Source organism: Falco naumanni, chromosome 18 (genome assembly GCF_017639655.2).
Source record: "Falco naumanni isolate bFalNau1 chromosome 18, bFalNau1.pat, whole genome shotgun sequence".
Lineage (NCBI taxonomy): Eukaryota > Metazoa > Chordata > Aves > Falconiformes > Falconidae > Falco > Falco naumanni.
Window position 1 is genome coordinate 6,060,458 of NC_054071.1, and position 15,868 is coordinate 6,076,325.

The 15,868-nt window shown below is 67.6% G+C and overlaps 1 protein-coding gene across 4 annotated transcripts; it reads left to right on the forward strand.

The window, feature by feature from the left end:
* Nucleotides 1–3,164: 3,164 nt before the first annotated feature.
* ADAM11 (ADAM metallopeptidase domain 11) lies at nucleotides 3,165–15,085 on the forward strand. Of its 4 annotated transcripts, XM_040617496.1 has the most exons (27): nucleotides 3,165–3,331; nucleotides 4,364–4,542; nucleotides 5,631–5,707; nucleotides 6,110–6,176; nucleotides 6,854–6,939; nucleotides 7,032–7,098; nucleotides 7,256–7,304; nucleotides 7,416–7,483; nucleotides 7,861–7,935; nucleotides 8,030–8,101; nucleotides 8,658–8,824; nucleotides 8,910–8,994; nucleotides 9,076–9,166; nucleotides 9,277–9,328; nucleotides 9,470–9,569; nucleotides 9,900–9,971; nucleotides 10,069–10,161; nucleotides 10,273–10,353; nucleotides 10,436–10,486; nucleotides 10,995–11,058; nucleotides 11,134–11,233; nucleotides 11,308–11,427; nucleotides 11,503–11,671; nucleotides 11,751–11,865; nucleotides 12,124–12,214; nucleotides 12,717–12,734; nucleotides 13,058–13,197. In XM_040617496.1, exons 1-27 carry the CDS (start codon nucleotides 3,274–3,276, stop codon nucleotides 13,071–13,073), a joined length of 2,283 nt encoding a protein of 760 aa, XP_040473430.1. In that variant the 5' UTR covers nucleotides 3,165–3,273; the 3' UTR covers nucleotides 13,074–13,197. The 4 variants fall into 4 exon arrangements, with proteins under 4 accessions (XP_040473430.1, XP_040473428.1, XP_040473429.1 ...); XM_040617494.1 differs by lacking the exon at nucleotides 12,124–12,214 and having other exon boundaries at nucleotides 13,058–15,085; XM_040617495.1 differs by lacking the exon at nucleotides 13,058–13,197 and having other exon boundaries at nucleotides 12,717–12,883.
* Nucleotides 15,086–15,868: the final 783 nt, after the last annotated feature.

Here is a 15,868-nt window from a genome sequence, read left to right on the forward strand (position 1 = left end):
GCTGCGAGGTGACAGTGGCGGTCCTTCACTGAGCATGGCCCTTCTGTGGAGGGGAGGGGGAGCCCTGGTTGCTGCCTACCCCCCTCCAGGGGGTTCCTGGTCTCGGGGACTGTGGGAGCTGCTTTGTGGACCCTCAAGTTCCATTCAGGCCTTGGGTCAGATGTTCTTGCTGGAGATACACTTGCTGTCAGCTGGTGTACACCCCCTTCCTGCAAAGCACCAGTCCCTTTTGTCACTGTGGTCCTGAGGAGGAGCAGAGTGCTGGGAGATGTTGTCACCCATGGGCTGGCAACCTCACAGACCCCCCTGAGGTACAATGCAGATGCTGGATCAGCTCCGTTGCGCTTGATGCCACAGGTTCCTCGCTTCAGTGTTGCGTTTGTGGCTAATTATTGCCCGGAGGAGGATGAAGGCCTGAGGGCAGCAGGTCACAGGGCTGAAGCCCTGCCCGCCCGCTAAGCTTGGGCTTCGTGGGAGTGAGCGGCGGGGCTGTGTGCCGCTCGGCAGCTGGGAACTGCCACAGCGTGGCCAAGGAGACGATCAGTGTTTCCCGAAGCCTGTTCCCCTGCGCAGCTGTCTGACAAAACCAGTGTGGGAGACTCTTCCCCACACACGTGTGTGCCAGCCCCCGTGCACATGGGGTGCAGGGATGCTGCGGGGGTGGATGTGAGCCCCCCAACCTGAGTGTGACACCACAGCAGCATCTCTCTGCTAGAACCTGCCGTGCTCCATCCCTGAGCTGCTGCAGGTTTCGGTTCGTTAAGGCTCTGCAAAGCGCTGATAATGACGAGGTGAGCTGCACAGCTGGGGGAGGGGAGAGGGCAGGGGCATAGCCCCCTCCCTGCTCCCTGACCTCAGGAGTGTCCCTGTCCTGCCTTACCTTCCCCCTCTAAGTGCTTCTGCCCCCCACTTTTTCACAGAAGTGATGAAAACCAACGTGGCCACTGTTAATGAGGGTGTCAAGGTGGTTTTTGGCAGGGAGGGGCCTGTTACACCGCTGTGACACCACTTAAAACAACCAACTTACTGGCAAGGCAAGCCTGGTGTGGTGCTTTCACCGGCAGCTTGGAGCTGCAGAGCTGGCACTGGGGGTACCCAAAGGCTTTTGTCACCAAGTGGGTACGTGAGTCCCCAGGGGAGAAGGGGGTGGGCACCCGGGTCCCAAGGAAGGCTCTTGGAAAAGAAGGGGGGGGTCCACGGGGAGGGACACACACAACCCCCCGCCGTGTTGCTCCCTGATGCCCTGTGGGGTTGGGAGGTGGCACACGAGGGAATCCTTTCCCTGGGTTCATCGAGGCTGTGGGAGGTGCTGGGAGGAGGAATCGGGTGCAATGATGCCCCTGGGAGATGTAGGGAGCCCCCCTGGATGCTGGCTGCGCCAGGAAGGGGGCTGGAACCTGATCACAGGTGGCACAGGAGAGGGTTTAGCTGGAGCAGTAGTGCAAAATGCGTCCAAAAAGGTTTAAATGTGGGATGAGTTGTCCTGGGAAAGGATGAGGGATGCAAACTGGGGGTTCAGGACCCTTGGTTTGGTGTTTCTGGGGGGTCCAGGGCCTTCCTGGGGCAGTGGCCTCTGGGCTGAGCTGGGGGCACCAAAGTGCCTGGATTCCCCTGCCACTCTGGTGGCTCAGCCATGCCCCTTGTCCGCCAGCTGAAGGTAGGCAGGGGCTGCCCCCAGACCCCCAGGGAGCAGGGGCTTGGGGCTGGTGATCTCCAGGCGTCCCTGTCCCACCCCGGCCACATCTCTGCGATGGAGGGATGAGTCCCTCCCATGCTGGTGGGAGCACCCATTGCCTTGGGGGTCATAGCCCCCCTGTGCCCCCCAGGACAGTCCCTCCTGTGGGTGCCTGTGGCTGTGCTGCATCCCTCCACGGGGCTGAGCATCACCCTCCTGTGGTGCTGTACCCCCCCATACCACAGCTGCAATAAACAGGAGTTTATTGGGGGTTTTCTCTCCCAAAAACTGTTGTTATCCCCTGGTGGGGAATGTGGCCTTGCAGCATCCCCCAAAACGGGGGCAGTGCTGGGGGGCCCTTGTTCCTGGTACTCCCTGAGGGTTATGCCTGGCTGTGGGTGGGGGGGTGGGGACCCCCCCGCACCCTCCCGCTGGTGACAGACCAGGAACTGCTTCCACAGTGTTGGTGTCTTCCCCCAGCACCCAGAGCTGGGGTCCCGCAGCCAACACCAGCACCATCTGGGTACCTGGGCCCAGTTAGGGGACTCAGTACCAGCAGTGGGGAGCTTGCTACTGGTTGGGGGTCTTCAGTCCTACCTGGGGGCTCTGGTACTGGTTGGAGACATGGTACTGGTGAGAGCCTGGTACCAGCTGGGAGCACCAGTACTGGTTGTGCACCCCCGGAGTGGGCTGGGGGCTCTGGTGCTAGCAATGGACCAGTTAGGGCCTCGGGACCAGCCAGGGGGCTTGGCACAGGCTGGGGAGCTTCAGTCCCGGCTGGGGGCCCAGTGCTGGAGTGGGAGGGTTTGGTACTGGCTGGGGGGTGATACCTGGGGGGGAGGGGTGGGGTGGTGTCTGGTACTGGCTGAGGAGTCCAGTCCTGGGGGAGGGGGGGGGGGTGTCCAGTACTGATGATCCTATACTGACTGGGGGGGGGGTGTCTGGTACTGGCTGGGGGGGGGGCAGTACTGGTGTGAGGGGTCCTGAACGGGCTGAGGGGGGCAGTACTGTTGAGGGTTCCTGTATGGGTTGGAGGGAGGGAGGGGGTGGTCTGGTACTGGTTTGGGGTGGGGGAGGCAGTGGTTTGGTACTGGCTGGCGGGTCCAGTCCTTGGCGGGGCATCCAGTACTGGTGGTCCTATACTGAGGGGTGGTCTGGTACCGGCTGGGGGGGGCAGTACCCAGCACTGGGGGGGGTGGTCTGGTGCGGTCCGGGGAGTCCCGTCCTCAGAAGGGGGGTCCAGTCCTGGCGGCCCTCTACTGACTTGGGGCGGGGGGGGGCTCCGGTACCGGGTGGGGACGGGGGTGATGCCGGCCGGGGGCTCCGGTACTGCAATGCCGCGGGGTGCCAGCGGCGCTGCGGCAGCCGGGGCGGGGGGGGCGGCGGGGCCCTGGCGGGGCGGGGCGGCCCCGGGGCGGGCGCTGCCGGTGCCGCTGCCGGGGCCGGGGCCGGGGGCGGCGGGGCCCGGTGCCGTGCGCGCGTGCAGGGGGCGGGGGCGGCGCTCCCGGCCCGGCGGCCGCTGCCTGCCCGGCCCGCGGCGGAGCGTCGGGCGGGACGGTCCCCGGCTCCGCGGGCCCGGCGCGGATTATGAGGGAGCCATGAGCCCGCTGCGGGGCTGGCTGCTGGCCGCGCTGCTCTCGCTCACCCCGCGGGCAGGTAGGTCCCGCTCCCCGCACCGGGCCCCGCTCCCCGCACCGGGCCCCGGGCCCCGCTCCCCGGCCCCGCTCCCCGCACCGGGCTCCGCACCCGCTCTCCGCTCCCCGCACCGGGCCCCGCACCCGCTCTCCGCTCCCCGGCCCCGCTCCCCAGCCCGGCTCCGGCCCCGCCGCCGCTGCGGCTTTTTCGCTGCATCGACACATTTTTCCGCAGCGCCGCCCCGCAGCGCCCCGGGAGGGGCCGGGCCCTCCATCCCCCCCGGCCCCGCACCTGCCGCCCCGCAGCCCGGCCCCGGGGTGTCCCCGAGGGAGGTGTCCCCATGGCGGCCCCCCCGGTGTCCCCTGCGTGTCCCCGCGGGAGGTGTCCTCAGAGCGGCTCCTCCGTCCCCTGGGTGTCCCTCCAGGAGGTGTCCCCATCACGCCCCGACCCCTGTCCCCTGGGTGTCTCCTCCGAGGGCCCCCCCAGCCCTCCCATCCCCCTGGTGTCCCCTCGGGGGTGCCACTGTAGAGGCCTTCCCTGTCCCCTGGACATACCCTTAGGAGGTGTCCCTAGCCCGGCCCCCTTGTCCCCTAGGCGTCCCCTCCAGGATGCGCACCTGTGCCCAGACACCCCCCGCCAGGTACAACGGCGTTGCTGGGGGTCCCCCACGTCCCCTGGCCCCCCCTCTGGGATGCATCACTTTACCACGACCCATGGGCGTCCCCTCTAGGACATGCCACTGCCCCGAGCTTCCCCTGCCAGGTACATCCCCATCCTGGTCCCCACATGTCCCCTGGGCACCCACCCCCCAGCCCATGCTCCCTGGGTGTCCCTTCCTGGCCACAGCACCATGCCTGGGTGCCCCCCACCATGTCTGTCAGACTGGGACACATCCCGTACCCACCCTCTGTGTCCCCTGGGCATCCCATCTAGGACACGCGTGGCCCCCTCGGGATGCAGTGCCACACTTTGTTCCACCCAGACCACATCCCAGCCCCCTGCCGTGTCCCCAGCCCTCCCTGGGCCACCGTGACCGGCTGCGCTGGCCCACAGGTCCCACCGCGCTGCAGCGGCGGCTGCCCCGGGCCGCATGGCCGGAGGGGCGGGTGGTTTCCCAGGTCACCCACCCCAGCAGGCTGGTGGGGCAGAGCGCGGGGGGAGAAGTCCAGAAGCATCAGCTGGACACCAGGGTCAGGAATGAGCCTAGAGGAGCAGGAGGAGGAGGAGGCCCTGTAAGTGAACTGCAGTTCCCCCATCCGCTCTCTTTCTGGGGTCCCTGGGTGGGTGGCAGGGTCCCTTGGTGGGTGGCAGGGTCCCTTGGTGGGTGGTGGGGTCCCCCAGCAGCTGCTGTCGCTGGCCTGGCTGCACCCTGGCACACATGTGACCACCAGCATCATCCTCAGCTGGAGCCTTCATCCCTCCCTGGGGATCGCACCCGGCGTGTGCCGCCATGGCCGCGGGGTGTTGGGTGGGTGCTGGGGGGGTGGAACGGGAGCGGGCAGGCGGCGGCGGCAGCCAGGGCTCCTGCGGAGTGAATGGGCTCATGGCTCCCGCTCCCGGCCACGTGGGAGCCGCCCCGCGCGTCTCACCCGGAGCCTCCCGGGGGCACACGGGTCCCACCCGGGGCTGGGGGGGCTTGGGGGGGGCGATGCCATCGACCCCCGCCCCGGCCGGGAGAAAGGCGGAACGAGTTGCCGCAGCCGCCGCAAAGCGGGTTTAAAACCGGTAAAGGCACCGGGCGCCGGGGGATTGGGGGTGTCAAGCCGGGGCGTGGCGGGGGTATCATGAGGAGGAAGATGATGAGGATGATGATGATGACGGAGCGGCTGCGCATCCTGGGGAATCTGGGTCTGAGTCCCGGCGGCAGCCCAGAGCCCCGCTCCCGGGGAAGTTGCGCGGTGGCCAAGGGGCCGGCGGGCCCCCCAGGGAGGGGTGGGCTCCTCCGTGCACGCCCTGCGAAGCCCCCGGGGGATCCTCCCCCTTGCCGGGGCTCGGCGGCTGCGCCTGCCGCGGAACTGGGTCAGCGCAGGGGGGAGGCACGGCCGGGGCCGAGGGGGGGGGGGGGGGGGGGATGCTCCAGCAGCCCTCACCCAAACGCGGCTCCGAGGAGGTGGGTGCGGGATGGGGCCCTCCCCACGCTGCAGGAGCGATGATTTTGGGGCAAACCCCAGCGTTTCCCTTTATTTTTAACCCCCAAAAATTCCACATGAAATGCCCCTTTACAGGCTGCGTATTTGGCTTGGGGGTTTTTAATTATTATTTTAATTTTTTTCGGGGGGGGGGGGGGCGGGTGGTGGTGTTGGCTCGGGCTGTCTTGCAGGGGCTGCACCTGGCACGAGTGAGCTTCGTGGTGCGTGCCTTCGGCTCGGCCTTCACCCTCGACCTCCAGCTGAACCAGTGAGCAGCCCCCAGGGGTCCTGGTGGGGCTGGGGGGCACCCGTTGTGGGGCTGGGGGGCACCCGTTGTGGGGCTGGGGGGCACCCGTTGTGGGGCTGGGGGCACCCACTGTGGGGCTGCTGCTGCCCCCCAGCAGCAGGGAAGGGGTGGAGAGGCTGCGGGTGCCCGGGGACGCGGGGCGGGCTGTGTGGAGCTGTCCCAGCTCCCGTGCCGGGGGGCTGGTGGGGTGCCAGCACCCTCCCGGACTGGGGGGTCCCACACCAGGGTGATGCCGCATGGATGGGTGGTGAGCGGGTGCATGATGAGGGTACTGCCGGCAGGGCCACGGCTGCTGCCGTCTCCCTCCTTCTCCTACTCTTCCTCCCCACCGCCGCGGCCTCACCCCCCGCCTGCTCCTGGCAGCCACCTCCTCGCCTCCCGCTACGTGGAGCGGCACATCGGCGCGGGCAGCAACGGCAGCCACAGCATGGTAAGCTGCGCGCCACGCCGGGCTGGGCCACGCGGATCACACCGCGCCAGTCCATGTCACGCCATGCCCAGGTCACACCGGATCACACCGCGCCAACCTGTGCCGTGCTGTGCCGGGTCACAACCGTATCACACCATGCCAATCCGTGCCGTGCTGTGTCACGCTGTACCACACCGCGCCAACCTGTATCACACCGTGCCCATCCGTGCTGTGCCGTGCCGGGTCACGCTGGGTCACACCGTGCTAACCCGTGCCGTGCCGTGCCAGGCCAGCTCTGGGGTCACGGTGGCAGATTTGTAAATCCAGCAGAGGCCCAGGAGCGGCCACCGGCCACTCAACATCTCCACCTGGGTGGTCTTGGGATGCCCCCCTGGCCCTGGGGTGCCCAGCCATGCATCGGGGTGCTGCCCCGGTGGGTGACGCGCACCGCACGTGGGTGCTGGTGCTGGGCGATGCCCAGGGTGCTTTGCCGTGTGCCGCCAGCCTCACCTGGGGCAGCGGTGGGTGTCCCCCCGGGTGCCATGGGTGCACCCTGGGATGCCAGGCACCGAACCCCAGAGCCATCGGCCTGGAGGTGCTGCCGAGGGGGGCAGCTGTCTGCACAGCACCGGGCAGGATGGGACCCAGGGGCAGGGGCAGGGTCTGGCCAGCTCCGACGCCTCTCCTGGCTCCGGCAGGGCACGGGGGAGCACTGCTACTACCAGGGCCGGATCCGGGGGCAGCCCCACTCCTTCGTGGCTCTCTCCAGCTGCCAGGGCCTGCAGTGAGTACCCCCCACCGCCGGGTGGGCCAAAAGGGGGGCTGGGGGGGGGGCTGCACCCCTCTGCGCCCTGTCACCTCCCTCTTTCTTTACAGTGGGGTCTTCTATGACGGCAAAGCCACCTACCTGATCGAGCCCCAGGTGGGCGCCGAGCACGGGCAGGTGAGTGGTGGCAGCAGGACCGGCCACGTGCCTGCCTCAGTTTCTCCACTGCAGTGTTACGGGTCTGGCTACAGCCTAGGGGACACAGGGACGTGGCAGTCCCCCCTCCACACTGTCACAGCCCTGTGTGGCCGTGACACTCGTCTCCCTGTGGCAGGGCCTTCGACCACACATTGTCCAGCGTGTACCCAGCTGCACGCGACCAGGTGAGCCTTTGCGCGGAGCTGGAGCTCATCCCCGAGGCCTGGTGATGGTGGCCACGGTGGCCATCACGGCTTCATGTCCTGTGCCCCACCAGCTCTGTCCCTTCCTTCCAGGCTGCCTCTTCCCTGCGCTGAACCCGCGCAGTGCAGGCGGGTTACCAAAGCTGCGGCAGCGGCGGCAGGTGAGCAGGGACAGTGGGGGACCTGGGGCAGGGGACAAGTGACACGGGGCAGGGGACAAGGATGCTTGACCCCAGCTGGTCCCCAGCTGGTGGCTCAGCCTCGCTGGGGTGGCCACTCGCCCATGGCATGGCTCTGCCACCGGTGCAGCCCAGCTCGCTTGTGGGGACAGGTGTTTGCAGGATGCTGCTCCTCAGGGATGCCCTGGGGTCCCACTGGCAACACCAGAGGGGATCCCCAGCTCCCCCAGGCAGCTTTTCCCCCTCCACACACCCCAGACATCCCTTGTGGGCAGCCACTAAGGGGGACGACCCGCCTGTGGTGGGGCTCGGAGGGCAAGTGCTGCCGGGGCCAGCTCAGCCGTGGGCTCCCGTGGCAGGTACGCCGAGCCCAGCACACCGTTCACAGCGAGACCAAGTACATCGAGCTGGCGGTGGTGAACGACCATCAGCTGGTGAGCGGGGGGAGGGGGGGGTCGGGGGCTGGTGGGGTGGGCTGGAGGGTTGAGGTGCCCCCCCCTGCCCAACCTGGCCCCTGGTGCCCCCCAGTTCCTGCAGCTCCGCAAGTCCGTGGTTCTCACCAGCAACTTTGCCAAGTCCGTGGTCAACCTGGCTGACATGGTGAGAGAGGGTCCGGGGGGGTGGGGGGAGTGTCCCGGCCACCCGGTGGCTTTGTTGGGGGTGGGTGGGTGTTGACCCCCAGGGGGTTTATCCCTGGAGGGTGTGGTTGTCCCCAGTGCCTGGTGGGTCTGTCCCCAGGGGTTTGTCCCTGGTGGCTTTGTCTCCTGGGGGTGGGTTTCATTCCCAGGGGGTTTGTCCCTGGTGGGTCTGTCCGGGGTCTGTCCCCGGGGAGTTGGTCCTCAGCACCTGGGAGGTTGGCTCCTCGGGGATTTGTCCCCAGGGGTTTCATCTACAGCATGTGGTGGGTTTGTCCTACTGGTGGTTTGTCCCTGGGTGAATTGTCCCAGGGGGGCTGTGCCCCGCTCTGGGGGTGGCTGGGTGGGTGGTGGTGGTGTAATTTGTCCCCAGGGAGTTTTGCGCCAGGGGTTCATCCCTGGTGGCTTTGTCCCTGGGAGGGTTGTCCCTGGCTGGGATTGTCCCTGACAGCTGATGGGTTTGTCCCAGCCAGGGCTTTCATCCCCAGTGCCATCCCCTCATTGTCCCTTCATCCCCGCAGATCTACAAGGAGCAGCTCAACACGCGCATCGTGCTGGTGGCCATGGAGACATGGGCCTCGGAGGACCGGATCCGGATGGGGGAGGATTCCCTGGAGACCCTGAACGAGTTCGTGAAGTACCGGCGCGAGGGGCCGGCAGAGCAGAGCGACACCGTCCACCTCTTCTCGTGAGTGCTGCGTCCGCGTCACCTCCCCGGGGCCAGGGGCTGCTGCTTCCCGTCCCCACCATCCGCACCGTCCTCTGCCTTGCAGGGGTCGGACGTTTCAGAGCAGCCGCAGCGGCACCGCCTTCGTGGGGGGCATCTGCTCACCCGCCCGTGCGGGGGGGGTCAACGAGGTGAGTGCGGCGAGACCCCCATGAGAGCGGGCTGGGGGTCAGGGGGGTCCCTCTGGTGACCCCCCCGTCCCTCCCGCGCAGTACGGCAACGTGGCCGCCATGGCAGTGACACTGGCGCAGACACTGGGGCAGAACGTGGGCATGATGTGGAACAAGCACCGCATGGCTGCAGGTACCCGCTGTCCCCCCGGGAGCGGGATGGGGACAGTGCGGGGGACACCCCCTGGTGCCACCAAGCTGGCGGTGGGACAGCCCACGCTCCCAGCCCCTCTCTCCTCCCAGGGGACTGCCGGTGTCCGGACTCGTGGCTGGGCTGCATCATGGAGGACACAGGGTGGGTGCCTGCTCAGGGTGGCACTGCCACCATCCCCCACATGCCCCGTGTCACTGCTCCCAGCAGGGGAGGGGGGGGTCCTGCCCCACTTGGGTGCCAGGCGGGTGGCACGGGGGGGTGATGGTGGTCCCTGCCCTGCAGGTACTACCTCCCCCGCAAGTTCTCCCGCTGCAGCATCGACGAGTACAACCAGTTCCTGCAGGACGGCGGCGGCAGCTGCCTCTTCAACAAACCCCTGAAGGTAACGGGGCCCCCCAGCCCCCCCGACCCTGAGGCAGCTGTCGCAGGGGGGGCACGATGCTCTGGGGGCAGCTCCGAGGGTCCCCTGGGACTCACGGTCTCCCCCAGCCCCTGCCATGTCCAAGGTAACAGCACCAGCACCGACCCCTGTGTCCCCGGTGGGGGCCAGAGCCGGACCCTTGCGCTTGGCAGCAGCAAGCGAGCGGCCTGGGCGTCCTGCCGTTCCCTGGGGACACGATGCCCTTTTTGGGGGGCTCGTGGCAGCACCCAGCTGGGGGCTCCCCCAGCATCTCTCACGTGTGTGTCGTGTCCTTCTCCTTGGTCCCGGCAGCTCCTGGACCCTCCAGAGTGTGGCAATGGCTTCGTGGAGGCGGGCGAGGAGTGCGACTGCGGCTCGCTGGCGGTGAGCGGGGACCGGGCTCTGCTCGCCACGGCCGTGCTGGGGCCACCGGCCTTGCCGGGTGGCTGATACGCTGTGGCTGTGGCTGCTGTCCCAGCAGGAGTGCGCCAAGAGCGGGGGAAACTGCTGCAAGAAGTGCACGCTGACCCACGACGCCATGTGCAGCGACGGGCTCTGCTGCAAAGGCTGCAAGGTCCGGGGCTGGGGGGTCTGGAGCTGGCGTCCCACGGGGCCGGATTCGGTGGGCTGCTGGGGGTCCCATGCCACAGGCTCCTGACGTGGCGGCTTCATCCCCTGGGTGCAGTACGAGCCACGTGGCGTGTCCTGCCGGGAGGCCGTGAACGAATGTGACATCCCTGAGAGCTGCACCGGGGACTCCAGCCAGGTGAGCCGGGCTGGGGTGGACACGGCGCGACGTGTAGCGGGGCCACGCGGCATCACCCATCCTCTTCTCCGTGTACCCCCAGTGTCCCCCCAACCTCCACAAGCTGGATGGCTACTTCTGTGAAAACGAGCAGGTGAGTCCGGCGCAGCGGGACGTGGCCATGGTGTCAGGCATGTCCCCGTGGGCTCCAGCATCCTGGCGCTTGCGCATGCTGGGGGCTGCGGCCATGGCTGAGCCACGGTGGGGTGAGCCGGCTCCCGTGGCTCCCCTGCGAGCCAGGGCTGCGGCCCCCCTGCCGTGTGCCTTCCACGCGTGTGGCCGTGGCCCCGTATCCCACAAGACTTCCCAAGCACCCACAGCTGCAGCCTGTGCTGACTCCTCGTGCTGACTCGCCCGGCGATGGGTCGCGCGAACCCTCCGTGCGCACACGTGCGGGGGTCCCTGTGCCCCAACGCCGTCCCGTGGCTGCGTGCATGCACACGTGGCTCCCCGGACCCTGTGCCACGTGTACCTGCCCATGCAGGTGGTCCTGGGGCCAAGCACGCACGTGGGGGGGTGCCATCGTCCTTGCAGCACCCCCACGGCCGCCCGCACGTGCGTGAGCCCCCCCTGCAGCCCCGACCCCTCTCCCTGCTTCCCAGGGACGATGCTATGGTGGGCGCTGCAAGACAAGAGACCGGCAGTGCAACGCGTTGTGGGGCCATGGTAAGCGTCAGCCCTGGGGTGGCTTTGCTAGGGGCGGGGAGGGGGGACAGCAGGTGACGTGACATTTTTTCCCAGGCTCGGCTGAGCGCTTCTGCTATGAGAAGCTCAATGTGGAGGGGACGGAGAGGGGCAACTGCGGGCACGAGGGTCTGGGCTGGATGCAGTGCAACAAGCAGTGAGTGAGCCGTGTCCTGCGTCCCCTCACGGGTGCCACCTGCCCACACCAGTGATGCCACTGGTGCCTTGCAGGGATGTTCTCTGCGGCTTCCTCCTCTGCGCCAACATCTCGGGTGCGCCCCGGCTGGGCGAGCTCAGCGGCGAGATCACCACCACCACCTTCTTCCACCAAAACCGCTACGTGGACTGCAGGTGGGTGCCACCGCTGGGGGGACAGGGATGTCCGGGGGGGTCCCAGTGTCACCTGCTCTCGCCACCCTGGTGCAGGGGAGGCCACGTGCAGCTGGTGGACGGCTTGGACCTGAGCTACGTGGAGGACGGGACGCCCTGCGGCCCCGGCATGCTGTGTCTCGACCGCAAATGCCTTCCAGCCACCGCCTTTAACTTCAGCTCCTGCCCCGGCAGCTGGGATGGGAAGATCTGCTTCGACCACGGGGTGAGGGACATGGAGGGGGACAAATGGGACCTCAGGGGGGTGCCACAGCGGTGGGCAGGGTGACACTGTCCCCTCACAGGTTTGCAGCAATGAGGGCAAGTGCATCTGCCGGGCCGAGTGGACAGGGAAGGACTGCAGCGTCTACGACCCCATCCCTGAGCCAAAGCCGACGGGAGAGACTGAACGATACAAGGGTCCGTGCACCCCGCGGGGTGGGGGTGGGGGGGTGCTCCCCACATCCCTGCCACCCCCCGTCCCCACCGGCTGGGGTGTCCTGCTTTGTTCCCAGCCACCCCCAGGGTGTCCCCCCCACCCTGGTGCCGCAGCTCAGCTGGGCACAGCTGGCTCTCGCCCCCTCCCCGGTCCCCAGGGCACTGGCGCTGCCCTGGGGCTGTGTCCCCTCCCCACTGATGTGTGTCGATGTCCCCTCCTCCCTGTCCCCTCTGTCACAGGTCCCAGTGGCACCAATATCATTATCGGCTCCATCGCGGGGGCCGTGCTGGTGGCTGCCATCGTCCTAGGGGGGACAGGCTGGGGATTTAAGTAAGCAGCCACTGCATGGCTCGTCCCCCCGCTGCTGTCACCAGCCACGTCCCCCCTGCTCACCACCACTGCGCCAGGGCCACCCCAACGCTCCTGGGGACACCCGTGGGTGGGGGCACTGCCAGTCTCCCCCCCAGCTGGGCATCACTTGTGCTGTGGTCCCCTGCGGGCTGGGGCTGCCTGGTTCCTGTGTCCCTGCCTCGTCCCTTGTCCCCAGCCCCTGCCTGCTGTCCTGGCCCTGCCTGCCCTGCCTGCACGTGGCGCTGGGGGTTCACCGTCACCCTGGCCCCTCATTCAGTCCTGGCCGTGTCCGTCCCTGAGCATGGGGTGCTGGGGTGGGGGCTGTGTCGGTGGCCCCCGTGTGTGTGCTGCTGCCTGGCACTGGGACACGTCTGCTGCCTGTGGGACCAGGGACACTGCAGGCGGGTGACACTGGGGAGGACGGCAGGGACACAGGGGTGGCACTAACTCTCCTCTCTTCTCCCCCCTGCCACCCCCCAAGGAACATACGCCGAGGAAGGTACGACCCGGCGCAGCAGGGAGTGTAACTGCCCCCCCCCCCCCCCTCGTCTCCTCCTCGTCACCGTCACCGTTAATGTCACCATCACCGTCCGGCAGCCTGACAGCGTGGGAGCCCCCGGCCGGGCCCGTCTGTCCGTGTCGCTGTGTGTCCGGCCGTGCTGTCTCCATCTCTGTGCCCCTCACAGCTGAAAAGAGACAGCGGCTGGGGGGGGGCCTGGCAGCAGCCCCCCCTGGTGCTAGCTCTATTCAGCTCAGTGTCCCCCCGTGTGTCCCCACCGTGTCACAGCCCCACACTAAACGCACCCCACTTCTGTGTTGCAGGTCCGGGGGGGCCTGAGCAGGGCTGCGCTGCCCCACACCCCCTCCCCAGCACCTCATTAACAGCAATTCAATGGGGCACCGCTGCCGAGAGCCCGGCTGAGGAGGAGAGCTGGGGGGGGCACCCGGGACCACCCCCCCCGACCCCCACCGCACCACCACGAATGTACACACCCCCCAGCCCCGACCCTGGGGCTGGCAGTACTCCCAGCACTGGGATGAATGTACCTGCAGGGGTGAGCGGGGACCCCCCCCCCTCAGCCCCACATCCCCCCCTCTGCCCCCCATCAGCATCTTCCGGCTTGGGGGCCTGGGTCCTCCAAACAGCAAGCCAGTATAGCCCAGAATGAGGCCAGTACACCCCAGCACCAGGCCAGCACCCCTCCCCAGTGCAGGGCCTGGGAGCCGTGTCCCCCCCAGCCCAGATGCCAGGTCTGGGATGGGGTCCATGGGGGCTGGGATGGCACCTCCAGATGTGCCCCCCCTCCCAGCAGCTCAGCATGTGAGGCATGTCCCCCCCAAACTCCTTCCTGCTCCCAAATCTCATGGCTGTGCCCACCCAGCCGTGGGAGACCAAGGTCCCCAGCACTGGGGACTGTCACCCATGGGTGAGCTCCAAACTGGTGGCACTGGGGTGAGGGGAGTGGGGGGCAGGTGACAGCAGGGCCCACCCTGGGTGTCTGGGGTACAGGGTGAGCCCTGGGCTGGTGGCACATGGGGCTGCCTGGGGGGTGTCACCCCAGTTCCACAGCAGGCTGGTGGCACCTGTCCCCTGGTGTCCAGCACCTGCCGGGTGTCCTCATCCCCATGGCGGGTGGGTGGGATGTGTCACCCCATCCCCACGTCACCCTGCACGGGGTGGCTCCATGAGGCCACCCAACCCACAGCACCACAGAGCACCGGGAGCCCCCACCAGTCCCTGCACCCACTGATGACGCTGCATCGTGTGGCAACACTCCTGGTGACGCTCGGTGGGGGGACAGGGGGGAACAACACTCCATGTCCCCAGCAGGTTGGGGGTGGCCCCTTAGTGCCCTCCCTTAACCACCTCTGGGCCCCTTTGCCAAGGGGGTAGAGGGTGACCAAGGGTGTCCCCACGCTCAGCCATGGCTGAGGCATGTGGTGGCCCCCAGCATTGTGTGACAGCCCAGCTGGGCACCCACAGCACCCATGGGTGCCTTGGCTGTGGTGGCACCAGCCAGGACTGGGAGGTGACAGCAGGACAGGGGGTGGGCAGATGTCCCCAGGCTTGGCTTTGGTGGCGGCTCGCCATGTGACCTATCAGCAATGGGCTGGAGAACACAGGACCTGGGGCCACCACCAGCACAGGGGGTCTGGCCCAACCCCCTCACCTCCAGCACTGTCACCGCAATGTCCCCACAGCTGTCACGGCCACAGTGCTGGGGTGGTCCCTGCAGCGAGGGGATGCCCCTTGTTTCAGAGTAAGAAGCCACCATTGTCACTGGGTTTGGGGACATTAATATATATATATATAAAATATTGGGTTTTTTTCTTAATGATTTTAATGCTGTAAGGTCAGGCAGTACCACTGGTGCTGCCGCGGACGTGCCAGGGAGGGAGCGCGGCTGGGGTGGGGGGTGCACCCAGTGCTTCCAGATCCAAGAGAGCAAACCCTCCCCCTCCCCGGACCCCCTCCCACCCCCAGCAGACCGAGCTGATGGGCCCCATCCCAGCACGTGGCAGTGGACAAGCACACTGGGGGGGTGGTAAACCCCCGCCCCGCCAACTCACCGCCGGCCTCACCGCCATCCTGCACCGCCTCGCTCTGCGCTACCGCCCACAGCTGGGATGGGGCCTGGGGTCGTGGGGTGGGGGCTTCGCTGCCCACAGCCGAACACTCGCGCCTCATCTCGCACTCCTGCTTTGCACGCACCGGGGAGCTGCCATCGCCGCTGCCGGAGCCGCCGCTGCCGGAGCCGCCACGTGCTCCTCGCTCGGCCCTGGCTTCAGTCCCCGGGAAGCCTCCTGCAATGTTGCAGAATTTATTTACAATAAAGATTTGGAAAACAACGGGATTTCTGCTTTTCACCAGTGCTGGGGGTGGGAAGCATGGCGCCAGGGTGGCACAAGCCTCCCCAAATTTCATCCACGAGGATGCTCCAGCCCCTGGTCCCCTCCACCTCATCCCACCGACGGCCTCCCCATGTCCCACACTCCCCCCTGGCCCATCTCCAGTTCATTTCTCAGTCGGGTTCCCACCGTATGGAGACGCTGGCACGTGTCGAGTGCTCCCCCTCTGAGCTTCTGCCCAGCTGGGGACCCTGCCCCACCGCAGGGACACGTGGCTCCCTGTCCCACCACAGAGACGCTCAGTCCTGCGCCTGTCCCAGAGTGAGGACACTGCTCCATCCCTGTCACCCCGTGCGCACCAGTCACTGTCCCAGCATGGGGACCGGTCCCTTGCTCATCTCTGGGACACAAAGGCTGCTCAGGGACACAGGGACAGGTTCCCACCCCCTCCCAGGGACACAGGCTGGGTTAGTGCCACGCAGGATCCCGCCTGGCTCTGCAGCAGGGTGAGCAACCCCTGGCAGATGGGGACTCGGGGACAGGGCCCCACCTCCCAGAGGGACCCGCAAGGATGGAGCATCTTCCCGTGAGACCGACCGGGTGATGCTCAGCGCAGCCGACTGCTGCTGGGCACATCAGCCACCAGAGGGCGCCCCAGCCCAGCCCGCGCACACGAGCGGCGGATGCTCCGGCTTCCCCGAGCTGCTCCAGGGCCACGCGTGTCCCCGCAGCCCAGCCCCGGGCTGGCCGGCCGGAGCCCGAGGACAAAGGCACAGGCTGGGG

What these genes read in the sequence shown, in the direction of transcription:
- ADAM11 (XM_040617494.1), top strand. Translation starts at nt 3,274, where the DNA reads ATGAGCCCGCTGCGGGGCTGGCTGCTGGCCGCGCTGCTCTCGCTCACC. An exon ending in GTGCGGGGGGGGTCAACGAG is followed by an intron (nt 8,995 to 9,075) that starts GTGAGTGCGGCG and finishes CCTCCCGCGCAG; the next exon opens with TACGGCAACGTGGCCGCCAT. An exon ending in GCACCGGGGACTCCAGCCAG is followed by an intron (nt 10,354 to 10,435) that starts GTGAGCCGGGCT and finishes GTGTACCCCCAG; the next exon opens with TGTCCCCCCAACCTCCACAA.